This window comes from Cervus canadensis, chromosome 21 (genome assembly GCF_019320065.1).
Source record: "Cervus canadensis isolate Bull #8, Minnesota chromosome 21, ASM1932006v1, whole genome shotgun sequence".
NCBI classification, from domain to species: Eukaryota; Metazoa; Chordata; class Mammalia; order Artiodactyla; family Cervidae; genus Cervus; species Cervus canadensis.
In genome coordinates, this window is record NC_057406.1 from 18,722,423 (window position 1) to 18,739,435 (window position 17,013).

A 17,013-nucleotide genomic window follows, 5' to 3' on the forward strand; every position below is an offset into this window, starting at 1 on the left:
CATGGATGGACCAGGAGATTATCATACTAAGTGACAAAAGTTAGAAAAAAGATGAATATATGATTTCATTTATATGTGGAATCTAAAAAAAAGGATACAAATGAACTTATTTATGAAACAGAAACAGACTCACAGACATAGAAAACAAACTTGTGATTATTAAAGGGGAAGAGGGGAGGGATAAATTAGAGGTTTGGGATTACAATATACAAAATACTTATACACAGATAGTTAACCAACAAGGACCTTCTGCATAGTGTAGGGAGCTATACTCAGTATGTTGTAATAACCTATAAGGGAAAAGACTGTACAAGAAGAATACAAAAGAAGTAATACATGTATGTATATATATGTGTGCAAGTGAATCACTTTGCTGTACATATGAAATTAACATGACATGGTAAATCAACTATATTTCAATAAAGATTTTTAAAATTGCTACCAGTGTAAAATGAAATGAAAGAAAAATCTGTAGATAATCTTTCAGCAATGATATGAGTAATTAGAGAGATATAGATTTAATTCTATTTTAAAATATAGTGTTTATTAATTTCAAATGTAAAACATTAGAGGGATATAGCAATTCATTGATCCTCAGAACCATGATATGAACAAGTCACTATTATCATCTCCTTTATATGGATAAATGAAAGAAGCCCAGGTTGTCTATATAATCTGCCCAAGGTCACACAGTTGGGAGGTGGTGGAGTTAACTAGGCATTCTGATTCCAGAATATGTGGTGCTCTGAACTATTAGCTATAAAATCAAAAACAAAAAAGGTCAAGTTTGTCTGTTTAAAATAGAATTAAAAAGAAATAATAAAAAGTAATCAGAAGAACCTTAATTGCTTTGAAATTAAGAGGAAAAATTTTTCAGTCATCCCTGAGTCAAAGAGACCACGTGAAGTAAATCAGTAATAATCTAGATGTTGCCATTGTCAAGGGACAAATACTTTACATCAAAATCTTTGCTGTTATGTTGTGATTAAGTGAAAATGTATAAACACTGAATGTGTTTTTTTTTTTTTAACAAGAAGCAACTAACATTTTTTGAACTAATAAAATAAACTAAAATTTTAAGGAAAAAATTAACATGAAAATGAAAATAAATTATGCAGAAATAGAAAGTAATATTAGGAAAAAAGTGAAAGCAGAAGTAAAAGACTGACAAAATAGATGAACATTTTTATGAGATGATTTAGGAGGGCAAAATTGTACAAGAGGCAGATACACAGATGAAAATCCATCTGGAAGAAAAGAAAATTATTTTAAAACTTAATAAAAATTATATGCTGATTAGATAAATTTTTAAAATTGTATAATAGATAGCTACATGTACAATACAATGGCAGGTAAGATCTTTTTCTAAGGCTGACAGCCCATAAACATTAGGAGCTCTGGTATTTCAAAAATACCACAAAGTCAATATTTAAATAAAAACTTGAAAAAATTTTGCTTAGAGACTAGAGGGTACTTTTTTTTTGGCTGCATTGGATCTTTCTTGTGGCACGGAGGTTCTTTGTTGCTGTGTGCAGGCTTTTTCTAGTTCTGGCAAGAGGGTTAGAGGGCAACATAAAACAAGAAAGTTTCCATTTCACAGCAACAGGAAAAACAGGTCTAATTAAGAGTTCTCAAACAAGAAGTCCAAACTGATAACAAAAATATGAAAATATGCTCTAACTCATGGGTTATTGCTGTTGTTGATTAGTATCTGAGTCATATCTGACTCTCTTGTCTATAGCCCACCAGGCTCCTCTGTCCACAGGATTTTCCAGGCAAGAATGCTGGAGTGGGTTGCCATTTCCTTCTTTAGGGATCTTCCTGCCCAGGGATGGACCCCACATCTCCTGAATTAGCAGGTTGGTTCTTAACCACTAAGCCACCAGGGAAACCCAAAACTCACTAGTAATGCAGGTTAAAACAAACTAAATTTTTGTCTACCAAAATGGTAAAACATTTTAAATTCATATATTGCTGGCAGTAATATTTTTTAAAAATTAAATCTATATATGATTATATCTATCCATCTATCTATTCATCTAATTTGACTCAGGAAGTCTGCTCCAAGACATCTATTTCAAATAAATAAAACTTCTCATACATAAAACTGGTTTTAGCAGATTATTTATTGTTGCATTTTTCACACTGGGGAAAAATAAAACACTAGCTGAATGAAACCCCATCACTTGGGTAAAATGGCTGACAAAATTATATTATAACCACACCATAGAATAATGTTCTCTGATGTGAAAGAATTCCATTCAGTCTTTTTAAGTCTGCAATCCCTATCTAAAATATAGGTTTCTGTCTGTATTAACCAAATATCGATATTAACCAAACAGCCTTTAGGTAATTTTATGTTGACCAAATTCAGTGAGATTAGGACAATCAGAATTAAAATACAAACTGTATGGTGTAAACACATTTCACTTTTGAAGTCTAAAGGTGATCCTCAAAGAGATGGCCAGGATTATTAATGTTATGATGCTATAGACTGAAAAAGCAAATGGTGGCTTCAGAAGTGAACTTCAAATTTAAGGTAATAAAATAGATACTCTGAATTGCAGCTATTTGCAAGTGAACTTTTTTCAAAAAGACAATTCTAGGTGGCATGATGAGTGCCATCAGGGATTCATTTATGTAAAGGATAGATTATGGTACTTCAAAGGAAGATCAGAGGGGTCACCTAAACAGTATAAACAAAAAAGGCAATAAGATCTTTCAAATTCTAAAACTTCTATGAATATATAGGTGAAGAGCAATGAACTTGGCCGAGAATGAATTATACCTTGAATTTTCTTCTCATTCTTCACCTCACCTATGTATAACTTCAATTATCCACATCAGGAAAATAGTGTTGTTCAGTCTGTTTTATAAATGGAATCAAAGAAAGAATAATATTGAAAATGAGCAAGAATTCATTTTTTTGGAGTAAAGATCATGATCTGTACCTGTGCAACAAACTGTTCACATATTTCATTCTTGTCTTTCTCACAAGCCCCAGAGGAAAAAAATTCCCTGCACACCTGGATGTGGACTTTCCCATGTACAGGTTGGCCAAAGGTATACCTAGGAGGAGAAGATATACTGGTAATATGAACAATACCATGGTCATATTTCAGGGTCTTTTATTCATAAGTTATACTTGAAATCTCTAAATTATGTATACCCAACAATCAAATTCAATTAGGAAGCTCATCTATTTGCACTCTCTTCTCCACTGAATTTAAATTAGACAGATTCAGTTTTTTTTTTTTTTATCAAATTTAAAGTAATGTAAAATTCAAAATCTCAGTGACTTGGACTTAATGATCAAATTGAGTTTCAAAAGTTACATTTTAATCTGATAAAAATATTTTAAAAATTGCTTGCAACACTTGCTTTCTCTAGCACAAAAGATATATATATATATAAATAAATTACTCAGGATCATGAGTACTTTTTGATTAACATTTTAAATAACACTTCTCATTTCTTACTCAATAAATATAAAAGGATTGGCATATACTGGATATGCTTCTACCAAAAATATAATGTCTTTTTGGGTGCGTGTGTGCTTAGTCGCTCAGTCGTGTCTGACTCTTTGTGACACCAGGGACTTCAGCCTGCCAGGCTCCTTTGTCCATGGGGATTCTCCAGGCAGGAATCTCCAGGAGTGGGTTGCCATGCCCTCCTCCATGGGATCTTCCCAATCCAGAGATTGAACCCAGGTCTCCCGCACTGCAGGTGGGTTCTTTACTGTCTGAGCCACTAGGAAAGTCTGTGTTTTGGGGTGGGATTAAATAAATATTTCATTTTCTCCCCAAACACACAAAAGACTATAATACAAGGTTTTTAAAGATTCAAAGGCAAATACATTAATTGTTTGAGCTTTTGGCTTATTTAAGGATCTCTTCTACTAGCATTTAGAAAAACAAATCTAAAATTAGTATACAGTAAAACTGAATATTATTAAATGTATTGATTATAATATTTTTTCTAATAGTTGGACATTGATGTTTACATATATCATTTATTTTTTCCAATGATTCTGAGATGTAAGTATGTTATCTCATTTTATGGATTAGTAAATTGACTTTGAGTATCTCTCTTTTCCACATTGTAACTGATGGAATTAAAATTCAAACTTTGACATTCCTCAGGCCACAATCCATGTTTTTTCTCTTCCACTAATCTATTTAAAAATTCTTAATGCTTCTGATATTTTGACTCAATCCAACTCACTATAACATGTCAACTCTATCAATTACAAGTAAAATAGAGTCAAGACTCTAATCAGGTCACAAATGTTATACCCAAGCATATCTTATTTATGTCTTCTTATTGTCTTTTATTTATCAAATAAAACTCATCACATTATCACCTACAAGTTGACATATACCCACAAGATATGTGGGTTTTAAGTTTTCATACAGGTCAGAATAAACATTCTCCTTTTATAATCTGAAAAGTTTTTGGCAAATACTAATGCGGTTTATTAAAATACTTTTGCCTGTAGGCTATTTTCTTCCTTCTTAAAAGCTTAATTCATCTCTGAGGTGGTTTGCTAAAATAATCTAATTTGTTGTTGTTTCCTCTGGCTGTTCCAAGCTAAGTCCCAGGGAATGGTTAAGAAACAGCGATGCAGTATTGTGCAATCTAATTGTTGGCAACGCAGTCACTGATGTTATTTTCTGGACACACTGATTCATTCATCATGTTCTCTTAGCCTGCACAGAAATAACCATGGAGCAGGCAGAGCTCTGCTCTCAACTCTCTAGTCCTGTTGCAAGATTTGATTATTGCTGATACTGACACACTGTTTAATGTCAGATCTGAGTATAATATAACATTAAGGAAGTTTTAATAAATCCTAATTCCATATCAGCATTTCAATAAATCCCAACTCCTTATCAATCAATCAATAAATCCCAATTCCATATCAACATTTAGCTTTTAGAAAGTCTTTGGAAGGTGATACTTGATAAATATTTTGACTAACCCGATAAAGTGCATTGTAGTTTTTCAACATACCATTCAGCAGATAAATTATAGATGTTAATCCCACTGACAAGTTTAGTTTTCTGTAGGATTTTTCTAGTGAAATCAGTTTAGGATCCTTATATTGATTATCCCTTTATGTTTAATGCAGATAAGCTATAATCTCTCATACATTACATTTACAAAACTTTGGCACATGATCAGCTATTCTTCACTGATACTAAGAAAAATATTTATGATTGTTTTTCTAGAGTCCAAAGAACATTTTTTTTTTAAAGGCTAGAAACTGTTTCTAAGATTCTTTATGGTATCCTCAGCAAAATCCCCATGTTTCTACCAGGCTGCCCTTTACCAATGTATCTTTAATATACTACTGAAAATATTCAAAGGCAAGTAATTTTCATGTCATTAGTTAAATAAACAATGTTTAACAAATAGGGCAAATATTAACATTTTCAGTTGTTTATATAAAGTACAATAGAGGTCTTGGTTAGGAAAGAAACTGAACTTAGATAGCCTAGGTCTAAATTGTAGTTTTGCCATCAAAAAACCCCATTAATGTTGATAAGTTATTTCAATTCTCTGTCTCATTATCTTTCTTTATAAAATCGAGTTGATAATAGCTCCTTTCTCACAGTGACATGGTGAGAAAGTTAACAAATGTAATGCTTAGCTCATTCATTTGTATTCAATAAATATTAGCTCTTGTTTTTTTTTTTACTATAATTAGAAATTTGAGGAAAGGCATTGCAGCTTTAAAAAAGATAAAAGACATTAGAAATGATCCCCTCAAAAGAAAATAACAATTTCTCAAATCACATAGGAATTCCTTTTTTACATCAAGTGGATTCAAATTAGTTAAAATTAAATTGATAAAATGCCTTTTCCTCCACTATGACATTTTCAATATTTCTTTCTTTTCTTTTTCTTTTTTTGCTGAAAACATCCACTGATGGTGAAGATTCAATGAGGCAGGTGCTTTAGACAAGCTGTTGGAACCATCCTTGGGCACAACATACTTAGTGATCAACATGGCAGTCAAAAGTCTAAAAGAATGTTACACACTTGTCATAGTAATGTTACACTTTTGTTGTAGTAAATCCAATTCTGGAAATTTTTCTTAAGTAAATAAGTTTTAATTAAAATGCTACATTTTATACACAAAGACATTACTATAACTTTATTTGTCACTGGGAAAACAAAATCAAACAGGCTGAGTGTCATATAATAAAAGAGTGGTTAGATAAATTTGATATAGCCACATTGAGATATGTTTATGCAGTGAGGAATTGGAATACATGGAAAGACTGGCATTATATAAAGACAGGTTTTCTTAACTGGAGTGGGTAAAAAAGCATAATTGTTGAAAGTACTCATAAAAGACCAGAGAAAAATAAAGTGTTAATGGCAGTTAATGTAATTAATTTTAGGTAATTTTGCACATTTTTCAATGTTTTTCAAATATTCTACAGTGACAATCCATTACTTCTTTAATAATTTTAATATAAGCAGATACATAAGTTCACATGGTTGACCTCATTTTTTGTTTCCTCTAAGCCTTGTATTGACAGGTGGAGTTAAACCTCTTGAATACTTACTTAGCACATGTGCTGACTTGGAATTCATCATCTGAAATAGTTATTGTTTGTGGTGCACTGACTTTAACTTCAAACTTGGGCAACACTGGAAACAAAGAGAAATATAATGTTACTTCAGCTCTCACACACTGCTGAGCAAAAATGATTACAACCATGTAAATGTGTTTCCACACTTGACATTTTTCTATGTATGTTTCTGTATAGATCACGGTTCAACTTCTCCAAATTCCATCAGTGCGTGATGGTGTTTCATTAATTAATCACTCCCCTTTCCTTTCTCTGCCCTGTTCTTGGAGCTTCACATTTTGTTTGCTGTAGTCCTTTAGATCCTTTCTAGACGGTTATCTGGATTCTAAAAAAAATGGGATATTTCCTCAGGAGAAAACGAAGGGATCAGAATAAGGATACAGGCAATGAATGATGAGCAAGAAAGCAGAGACAGCAAAACATAGAAGGCCAAGAAAGGAAAATGACAGAAAACCAAATCAAACTTCTGTAATTTGTCTAATTCTAACATAGAAGTTATTTTGTTTAACAGTTCTTTGGACACCTCAATTATATAAGACAACAATCATAATTAGCAATCGATTACCATTTCTATTAACAGTAAATTGGTGTGTCAATGTCTTTCCTGATTTTTCTTTCACGACAATAGAGTAATCTCCAAACACTGGTTCTAAAATCAATTGAAATGAGAGTTCGGTAATATTTTGAGAAGAGGTCACATTTTGCCATTGAAAAATCCTATTGTCTTGAGGATCCTAGAAAATAAAGAAGAAATAAAAGCAGAGGATGTATGAGAGTATTATCCTTTTCTTTTTAATTTGTGATCCTTTATGTAGTTGGGGCTTCCCTGGTGGCTCAGAGGGTAAAGAATCTGCCTGCAGTGTGGGAGACCTGAGTTTGATCCTTGGGTTGGGAAGATCCCCTGGAGGAGGGCATGGCAACCCACTCCAGCATTCTTGCCTGGAGAATCCCATGGACAGAGGAGCCTGCCGGGCTGAAATCCATGAGGTCACAAAGAGTCAGACATGACTGAACGACTAAGCACAACACAGCAAGGTGATACTAGTAGTAAAGAATCTGCCTGCCAATACAGGAGATACAGAAGACATGGGTTTGATCCCTGGGGCAGGAAGATCCCCTGGAATAGGAATTGGCAACTTGCTCCAGTATTCTGGTCTGGAATATTACACTGACGGAAGAGCCTGGTGAGCTACAGTCTATGAGGATACAAAGGGTCAGACATGACCAAGTGACCGAACACATGTAGTTCAGGGAAGTAAAGAAAGTTCTATCATTTTATTGCACTCGTATCTCAAATTGTGAGAACAATTACACACTGTTAAATGGAAGTCCCACAATAAGAAAGCATCCTTCAAGCCACGCTTCCTCCATCATTTGCTTTTAGCAGCTTATGTGAGCCTGCTTCAATAAATGTATTGATATTATCCAGCCATAATTAAAGAAATCTGGATAAAAAGATCTCTACAAAGGCACAGAAACATTACTCACTGCTCTTTTTTTTGTTTGTTTTGCTTTCCTCCATAGTAAAATCTAGAAAGTTAAATTAATTTTGTAGACTTCTGTTCAGTAAGGACTACTCATGTGATTGAGTGTTGGCTGATGACACATAAATAGAAGTCACTGGGTAGAGAAGAATCAAACTAGATGCCACTGAAACTAAAGCAAGATATTGAGGATGACATAGAGGTTAAATAGAAGTCTATTCAGCAGCTTCAGCTGCATGCAACAAATTGTGGGAAATTCTCTTTCATTTTTATTCTATTATAGATATTTTCTAATTCTCCTTGCTATGGCTTCTTAGATACACCCATCATTTAAAAGTGGACATTTAATTTTCAAATACATAGGATTTGAAAAGTATTTTTGATATTAATTTCTCATTTAAATGCTTTCTTCTCTGCAAACACCTCTGTCTTTTATCAGTCTTCCAACTTTATTGAGGCTTTCAATGGCTAAGTCAAAGATCTCTCTTGGTAAGTGTCACATTGCACTCGAAAATATATGGGTTATTTTCAAATATCTTTTGATGTTGATTTCTAACATCATTCCACAGTGATAAGGAAACAGACTCTGTATGATTTCAATTCCTTTAGATCATGAAATTTTTGCACCTTGTTCTACATCCTTGGATATGTTTCAGTGTCTCCTAGTTTATAGTCTATGAGAACTTGAACAGAGTGTGTATCCTACTGTTGTGTCAAAACTGCATAAATCTTAACTATGTTGAGTTGGTTCATGGTGCTTTTCAGGTCTCCTATAACCTTCTACTTTTCTGTATATTCATTTTATTAATTTTGAGAGTTTGATATTGATACTCCAACTAAAAATCTTAATTTGTCTTCTTAAAAAATAATTGCAGCATATAGTGAAACTATATGTAACTTTGTTCTGTATTTTCCAAGTCTCCTGTAAATGTGTTATCATACTTTTAAATTTTTAAGTAAAAAAAAAGAAAGAAAAAAAAAGAGTAAATAGAAGAAGCCTTAGTAACATTGTGCTATTACTGCCCTAACCTTGAACCTACTACACTCGGGTGTAGTAGTTTCTGAAAACAATAAATCTTTTACTCATCTAGAGTGATGTTACTTAAGTTTTCTGTTGCTTTCCATGGAACACAACATTATCTGCATGAAATGTTTAAATGTGGAGATAATATTATTTACAGGTTACTAGTAATGCAGAAAACATGAAAATGGCCAACCTTATATTTATTTATCCCACTAGAAGGACAAGTTTTGACCCATATAACAAAGTCAAAATCATTTAAATTATAGACTATATTTATATACATGATCATTAATGATGAACTAGATCTCAATGTATTAACCTTTAGAACTAATTAGTCATGGAACCTATTATATGTAAGGATTAAAATACATACTGTTGTTGTTGATTGATACATACATGGAGTTGATTGATACAAGCTATTTACTGACAGGCATGCAATTTCAATTAAATTTGAAAGCCACATTACACTACACTAGAGATTTGAACTGGTAGAAGGAGCTGCAAACTTTTATGAAAGTGGAGTCCATTTTATAATATCACCTTCTGTGTACTCCTACATTTTTAGGTGTTTATGATTTCTATTTTCTTAAAACAAAATGACTGTCTGAGGAGGCCTTACAAATAGCTGTGAAAAGAAGAGAGCAAAAAGCAAAGGAGAAAAGGAAAGATATACCCATTTGAATGCAGAGTTCCAAAGAATAGCCAGGAGAGATAAGAAAGCCTTTCTCAGCGATCAGTGCAAGGAAATAGAGGAAAACAATAGAATGGGAAAGACTAGAGATCTCCTCAAGAAAATTAGAGATACCAAGGGAATATTTCATGTGAAGATGGGCTCAATAAAGGACAGGAATGGTAGGGATGTAACAGAAGCAGAAGATATTAAGAAGAGGTGGCAAGAATATTCAGAAGAACTGTACAAAAAAGATCTTCACGACTCAGATAATCACGATGGTGTGATCACTCACCTAGAGCCAGACATCCTGGAATGTGAAGTCAAGTGGGCCCTAGGAAGCATCACTATGAACAAAGCTAGTGGAGATGATGGAATTCCAGTTGAGCTATTTCAAATCTTGAAAGATGACACTGTGAAACTGCTGCACTCAGTATGCCAACAAATTTGGAAAACTCAGCAGTGGCCACAGGACTGGAAAAGGTCAGTTTTCATTGCAATCCCAAAGAAAGGCAATGCCAAAGAGTGTTCAAACTACTGCACAATTGCACTCATCTCACACGCTAGTAAATTAACGCTCAAAATTCTCCAAGCCAGGTTTCATCAATGTATGAACCGTGAACTTCCAGATGTTCAAGCTGATTTTAGAAAAGGCAGAAGAACCAGAGATCAAATTGCCAACACCCACTGGATCATCGAAAAAGCAAGAGAGTTCCAGAAAAACATCTATTTCTGCTTTATTGACTATGCCAAAGCCTTTGACTCTGTGGATCAAAATAAAGTGTGGAAAATTCTTCAAGAGACAGGAATACCAGACCACCTGACCTGCATCTTGAGAAATCTGTATACAGGTCAGGAAGAAACAGTTAGAACTGGACATGGAACAACAGGCTGGTTCCAAATAGGAAAAGGAGTACGTCAAGGCTGTATATTGTCACCCTGCTTATTTAACTTATATGCAGAATACATCATGAGAAACGCTTGGCTGGATGAAGCACAAGCTGGAATCAAGATTGTTAGGAGAAATATCAATAACCTGAGATATGCAGATGACACCACCCTTATGGAAGAAAGTGAAGAAGAACTAAACAGCGTCTTGGTGAAAGTGAAAGAGGAGAATGAAAAAGTTGGCTTAAGCTCAACATTCAGAAAACAAACATCATGGCATCCGGTCCCATCACTTCATGGCAAATAGATGGGGAAACAGTGGAAACAGTGGCTGACTTTATTTTGCTGGGCTCCAAAATCACTGCAGATGGTGACTGCAGCCATGAAATTAAGAGATGCTTACTCCTTGGAAGGAAAGTTATGACCAACCTAGGTAACATATTAAAAAGCAGAGACATTACTTTGCCAACAAAGGTCCGTCTAGTCAAGGCTATGGTTTTTCCAGTGGTCATGTATGGATGTGAGAGTTGGACTGTGAAGAAAGCTGAGCACCGTAGAATTGATGCTTTTGAACTGTGGTGTTGGAGAAGACTCTTGAGAGTCCCTTGGACTGCAAGGAGATTCACCCAGTCCATCCTAAAGGAGATCAGTCCTGGGTGTTCATTGGAAGGACTGATGCTGAAGCTGAAACTCCAATACTTTGTCCACCTTATGTGAAGAGCTGACTCATTTGAAAAGACCCTGATGCTGGGAAAGATTGAGGGCAGGAGGAGAAGGGGATGACAGTGGATGAGATGGTTGGATGGCATCACCAAATTGAAGGATATGGGTTTTGGTGGATTCTGGGAGTTGGTGATGGACAGGTAGGCCTGGCGTGCTGAGGTTCATGGGTCGCAAAGAGTCAGACACGACTGAGCGACTGAACTGAACTGAAAACAAAATGTGGCTAAATTAAAACTGAGAAGAGCCAGCAGCCAAAATAAAAAATTTGAAACATAAATCTCCCTTAGAAAGAGCCTGTGTGTGTTGTATGTTCATTTGCTTCAGTTGTGTCTGACTCTTGGTGACCCTATAGACTGTAGTCCTCCAGGCTTCTCTGTCCATGGGATTCCCCAGGCAAGAATACTGGAGTGGGTTGCAATGCCTTTCTCCAGGAGATCTTCCCAACCCAAGGATTGAACTGGTGTCTTTTTAGTCTCCTGCCTTGCAGGAGGATTCTTTACCCCTGAGCCACCAGGGAAGCCCCTATAAAGAGCCTAATCTTATATTTTTCCATGAAGATCCACCATTGCCCCATTTGGCCCACAGCAGACACTAAAAGTGGCAGCCCTTTCTTTGGTTCTTCACATGATGCCTTACACTGTGTATGCATGTACAAATTTCTCTTCCCCCATATTTCAGTTATCTTAATTTCTCACTGTGTGTAGTGAAAACTACACACATATCGCTATTTATCTAAACATTTAAAACGATGGATTTGAAAAAGATCTCTTACCTGAAGTGTGATCAAGGGATACTGAAAGAAGAAAGAAAAGAAAGAAAAATGCAAGTTAATATTAAAATAGTTCATTTTGGGGCCAGATATTGCATTATAAAGATTATCTGACTTAATGTTGACTTAGTCCCCCCTGTTCCAGATGGCAAAGTTTCTAGAGCCAAAGATGCCAGGAAAACTCTGAATTTGAAACAGACTCAAACATTTCTCTGGGAAGTGAAAGCAAGTTCTATGTAAGTCACTTATTCTAATAGGATGAAAAGACCTAGAGAAGTAAAAATCAATTCACTGTATTGGAAAGTTTTTTTGTTTATTATAGAGGTTTATCTTTGAAATTATACTTATATGTATCTCCATAATTATGGAAAATTTCCCAATGATACCTTATAGAGCAATGGAGTAATTTGTTTAGATTTCATTGTGTGTTTGAAATGACTGGACTCACCACATCGTTGATAGGAAGGAACTTAGTATCCAGTGTCACGATGCGAAGTTTAACTAATAGAGGAAAAGGGGACAATAATATTTTCTTATTATTTATTAATCATTAATTTTCTCATAGCTATTGATAAGAATTACTATTCTTGTTATTTTCTCTCCCAGATATGATTGCTTATAAATAGACAGTGAAATTAATTGCCTTGCTTTCATAGAACACTGCACTTCCTTCTCCTCTAGCTCTGATTTAACCCTTTGAGATTTGGGTTCCTTTTGGAAAGATTTTTTATTGCACATTTATAATTCCTCTGTTGATCATGACCTGTGTTACCGAGGCTGGCACAAGCTGCTGCCACCACCAGAAACTTTTTACCGTAACAGCCCATAGGGAAGTCTCAAAACTTGGTGGCAGAATTAATCATAGAAGGAAAAATGTGAAATATGTATGGTAAGAGTTACACGTGGACTTCCTATGTGGTACTAGTGGTCAAAAAGCTGCCAACCAATGCAGGAGACACTAGAGACTTGGGTTTGATCCCTGGATCAGGAAGAGCCCCTGGAGGAGAAATGGCAACCCACTCCAGTATTCTTGCCTGGGAAATCCCATGGACAGAGCAGCCTGGTGGGCTACAGTCCATGGGGTTGCAAAGTGTCAGACACAACTGCCCACATGCACACACATACAGACACACGCACATGAGTTATGCATAATTTTTATGGAAAAATATAACGTTGGCAAATATTGATTTTAGCAGAATTCCAGAAAAGCCATGTTAGCTATTTTTGCACCTATAACTGTCATCATAGTATTTTAATACATCCAGAAGAGAAAATATAATGTAGCAAAACAAAAAAACTCACTATAAGATAAATTCTGTTTTAGTTCTTTTACTTTTTTTTTAGTAAGTCATCTTTGTTCTCAGATGTTCAGTCATATCCAACTCTTTGCAACCCCATGGACTGTAGCCTGCTAGGCTCATAGAACAAAGTGTGTGGATGCTCTTATCTAGCTTCTAATTTTATAAATGAGAAAACCAAAGATCTCAAAGACCAGAACTGACTTGGCAGAAGTTGATGATTTATTCTCAGAGCCAAGACAAAAATCATATCCTTCTGAATCTTAGTTTTGTGTTCTTTCTGCTTTCTTCTACTTACAACAATAATGAAGAAGGGCTCTGCCTAAGTTATCAGATTTATGATTCCTTTTTCTGGTATGAGTAATAATGATGATGATAATAAATGCCATTTAAAAATTACTTACCGTGTGCCAGGGACTATTTTGGGCTTCCCAGGTGGCACTAGTGGTAAAGAATCCACCTGCCAGTGCAGGAGGCATAAGAGATGGAAGTTTGATCTCTGGGTCTGGAAGATTCCCCAGAGGAGGGCATGGAGCCCACTCCAGTATTCTTGCCTGGAGAATCCCATGGACGGAGGAGCCTGGTGGGCTACAGTCCAGAGCGTCGCACAAAGTGGGACCTGACTGAAGCAACTTAGCAAGCACACACAGAGAGAGACTATTTTACATTGACTATCTTATTCTCGCAGTAAAAATAAGATACTTTTACTATTTCCATTCTATGGATGAAAATAATTGAGTCAAAATAGAGATTTAGTTAGTTTTTCCAGCTGCTAAACTATGAAGTAACACAACCCTAGCTTGCAGCCATTGTATTATGCAAGCCTGTCATGAGAATTTGTAAACAGTGAGATAGACACAAAACTGTAAGAAACAAAACACTCAATAATTGAAACTGAAGGGTACTGTTTCATAACTGACCTAGACAACTGGTCAAAATTCTAGAAATTCTTGATCTGAAGAGTTAAGACCAAATTAGAACTTGGATTTAAATTTAATAATGTGTTTGGATTGCTTAAAATTAGAAGAAAGAGTTTCTGAAATCAACAATAAAAAGGAAACATAAATATTGACTTACCATTCTCTCCAGATTTATAGATGGGTTTATCTGTCTGCACAAAGGTCACTGTCTCTTCTGAAGACAGTGCTACAGATCTCCTCTCAAAGATTTTAAGAGTATCTCCCTTAACCAACAGAGTCACAAAAGCCATCTGTTCAGAAGACTTGTGGGAAACCTATTTAACATAAAGAGCAGAAAATGGGAAAATCATTCTTAGACATTTAGATGGTAAGGAATGCCTTAATTTGCTTCTGAGGCTGAGAGAGCCTTGTGAATCCATTATGTCTTAATGGGAGATTTATTGATCACTTTTTCCAATTTCTTTATTCAGCCTGAGGACAGTTTCCAGAAAAGTTATTCCTCTGTTTTCTTATCTATTGTTTTCTATGTTCCCGAGTTCCAATCTCTCATTCCTTAACCTAATTCCCTATCCTCATTTTTAAACAGTTCTCTATCTAAAAGCAGTTGTTTAAAGTTGTGTCTGACTCTTTTGCAACCCTATGGACTGTAGCCCACCAGGCTCCTTTGTCCGTGGGATTTCCCAGACAAAATTATTGGAGTGGGTTACCGTTTCCTTCTCCAAGGGATCTTCCTGACCCAGGGATCGAGCCCATGTTTCCTATATTGGCAGGCAGATTCTTTACTGCTGAACCACCTGGGAAACCCATCAGAAAACAGTTATATTGTCTTATTACCATTCCCTGCAAGAGAAAAGCTCAGTACTTCACAAGTTTTATTGTATATATAACTTGTTTTCTTATTTGCCTTTCAAAATTCTCCAATTTTCCTTCTCAGATTCCACAACTTATCCAATCAAGTTTTGTTATTTCTCTAAAACTAATTTTTTAAGATTTATTTATTTTTTATTGAAGGATAATTGCTTTACATAATTTTGCTGTTTTCAGTCAAACCTCAACATGAATCAGCCATAGGTATACATGTATCTCCCTCCCATCTCCCTCTCCATCCCACCCCTCTAGGTTGATACAGACCCCTGTTTGAGTTTCCTGAGCCAGACAGCAAATTTCCGTTGGCTATCTATTTTACATATGGTAATGTAAGTTTCCATGTTATTCTTTCCATACATCTCATCCTCTCCCCCCATCCCCACGTCCTTTCTAACACATATATATGGAATCTAGAAAAATGGTACTGAAGAATTTATTTACAGGGCAGCAATGGAGAAATAGACATAAAACTCATTTTTTAGTAGTAATTCCATCTTCCCATCTGAAGTTCTGAAAAGTCAAATTTTGCACCTCACCTCAAAATTTGCACAAGCATAGAAGTTATCCTCTTCCACAGTCTGGTCAAAAATAGTGCTATTGGATCCATCATATTCTAAGACAACACTCAAGGACACAGATTCATTCAGGTTTAAAAGGTGGAGACAAGCTTGTTCTGTAGAATGACTTTGCATCACAGAGGGGACCCATAGGATATATTGCCTATGCAAACAAAGTAATCAACACTCTAAACAAGGGTAAGAGAAATGCAGAACATGCATAAAGCAATTTTAGCTTATTGACATATTTCTGAAACACACACACTTTTCATGATATTACAATAAACTTGAGTATGCAGAAAGCTATCAAGAAAAAAAATTAAGTCATTTCCCTTCATACTCCTGTTTAAGATTTACAGGATAAATCAGTACTCTGTCTCAGAAACTGAAATGGTAAAATACAATTGAATTTTAACACAGCATATTTCATAAGATCACTTTTCCAGTACTTTCATAAGAATAGCAATATAATATTCCTTACGGGTTCAAAGCCTCAGAAACAGTAAATTGAAGCAAAAAGGTACTCATAAAAATGATGGGCACCATTTTACCCCAGTGCCTGAACAATTAAGACTTCAAGATAGTCTCCTCTTTCTCTCTGTCTTTATTAGAAGTCAGCTGTCTCAACTCTTTCCTTTCTTTTCTTCCTTCTACTCTGCATCTCTCTGTATATTGTTGCTTTTATATAGTCACACATGAAGGATCAATTGCTTTTTGGAGCAAATATAATGGGACTCTCCAATCACATTTAGATCTCCTCTCCCATTACTTTTCCGGGGAGTGGGGGGTGTCACTTTACCTACAACTTCCTTCTTAAATTCACCAGATGCTGATCTGTTTTTGCAATCAGCAGTATGAGTTGGACAGGAAGAAAGAGGAAAACAAAGAAAGCACTTGTGTGACACTTAGGATTCTATTAATTTAGTTCCTCACTCCCAGGGCTCACCACAGTATCAAAAGCATTAACCCACAGGAATCAGCACTTGGAAGAAAATACCTGTCCAAACAGCTATTAATCGTTTCAAATCCCCAAAGGTAAATATTCCAGGCTTCTGAGAGAAGAAACATTATCTGATATTGCCAAAATCCAGATGCAAATAAATATCTCAACATAGGCTCATTTTACAGATAATTGAAACTCATTTTTCTATAATTTCATGATATGGAATACAACATTTAAAATGTTGATATATGTGCAACATTTACTA

At 35.2% G+C, this 17,013-nt stretch overlaps 1 protein-coding gene across 2 annotated transcripts in view; it reads right to left on the reverse strand.

Moving 5' to 3' along the window:
- LOC122423800 (ovostatin homolog 2-like) overlaps positions 1 to 16,429 on the reverse strand; it is a 49,543-nt gene extending 33,114 nt beyond the window's left edge. Inside the window, exons 1-8 of one of the 2 annotated variants that reach the window (XM_043441191.1) lie at positions 16,287 to 16,429; positions 15,785 to 15,968; positions 14,539 to 14,695; positions 12,612 to 12,664; positions 12,167 to 12,187; positions 7,171 to 7,339; positions 6,579 to 6,663; positions 2,952 to 3,069 (exon numbers count right to left, since the gene is read on the reverse strand). In XM_043441191.1, the coding sequence (XP_043297126.1) occupies positions 2,952 to 3,069; positions 6,579 to 6,663; positions 7,171 to 7,339; positions 12,167 to 12,187; positions 12,612 to 12,664; positions 14,539 to 14,695; positions 15,785 to 15,968; positions 16,287 to 16,351 (852 nt within the window). In that variant the 5' untranslated portion in view covers positions 16,352 to 16,429. The remainder of the gene's footprint in view (positions 1 to 2,951; positions 3,070 to 6,578; positions 6,664 to 7,170; positions 7,340 to 12,166; positions 12,188 to 12,611; positions 12,665 to 14,538; positions 14,696 to 15,784; positions 15,969 to 16,286) is intronic. The other variant, XM_043441193.1, reaches the window with a different exon arrangement.
- Between the last annotated feature and the right edge of the window lie 584 nt (positions 16,430 to 17,013).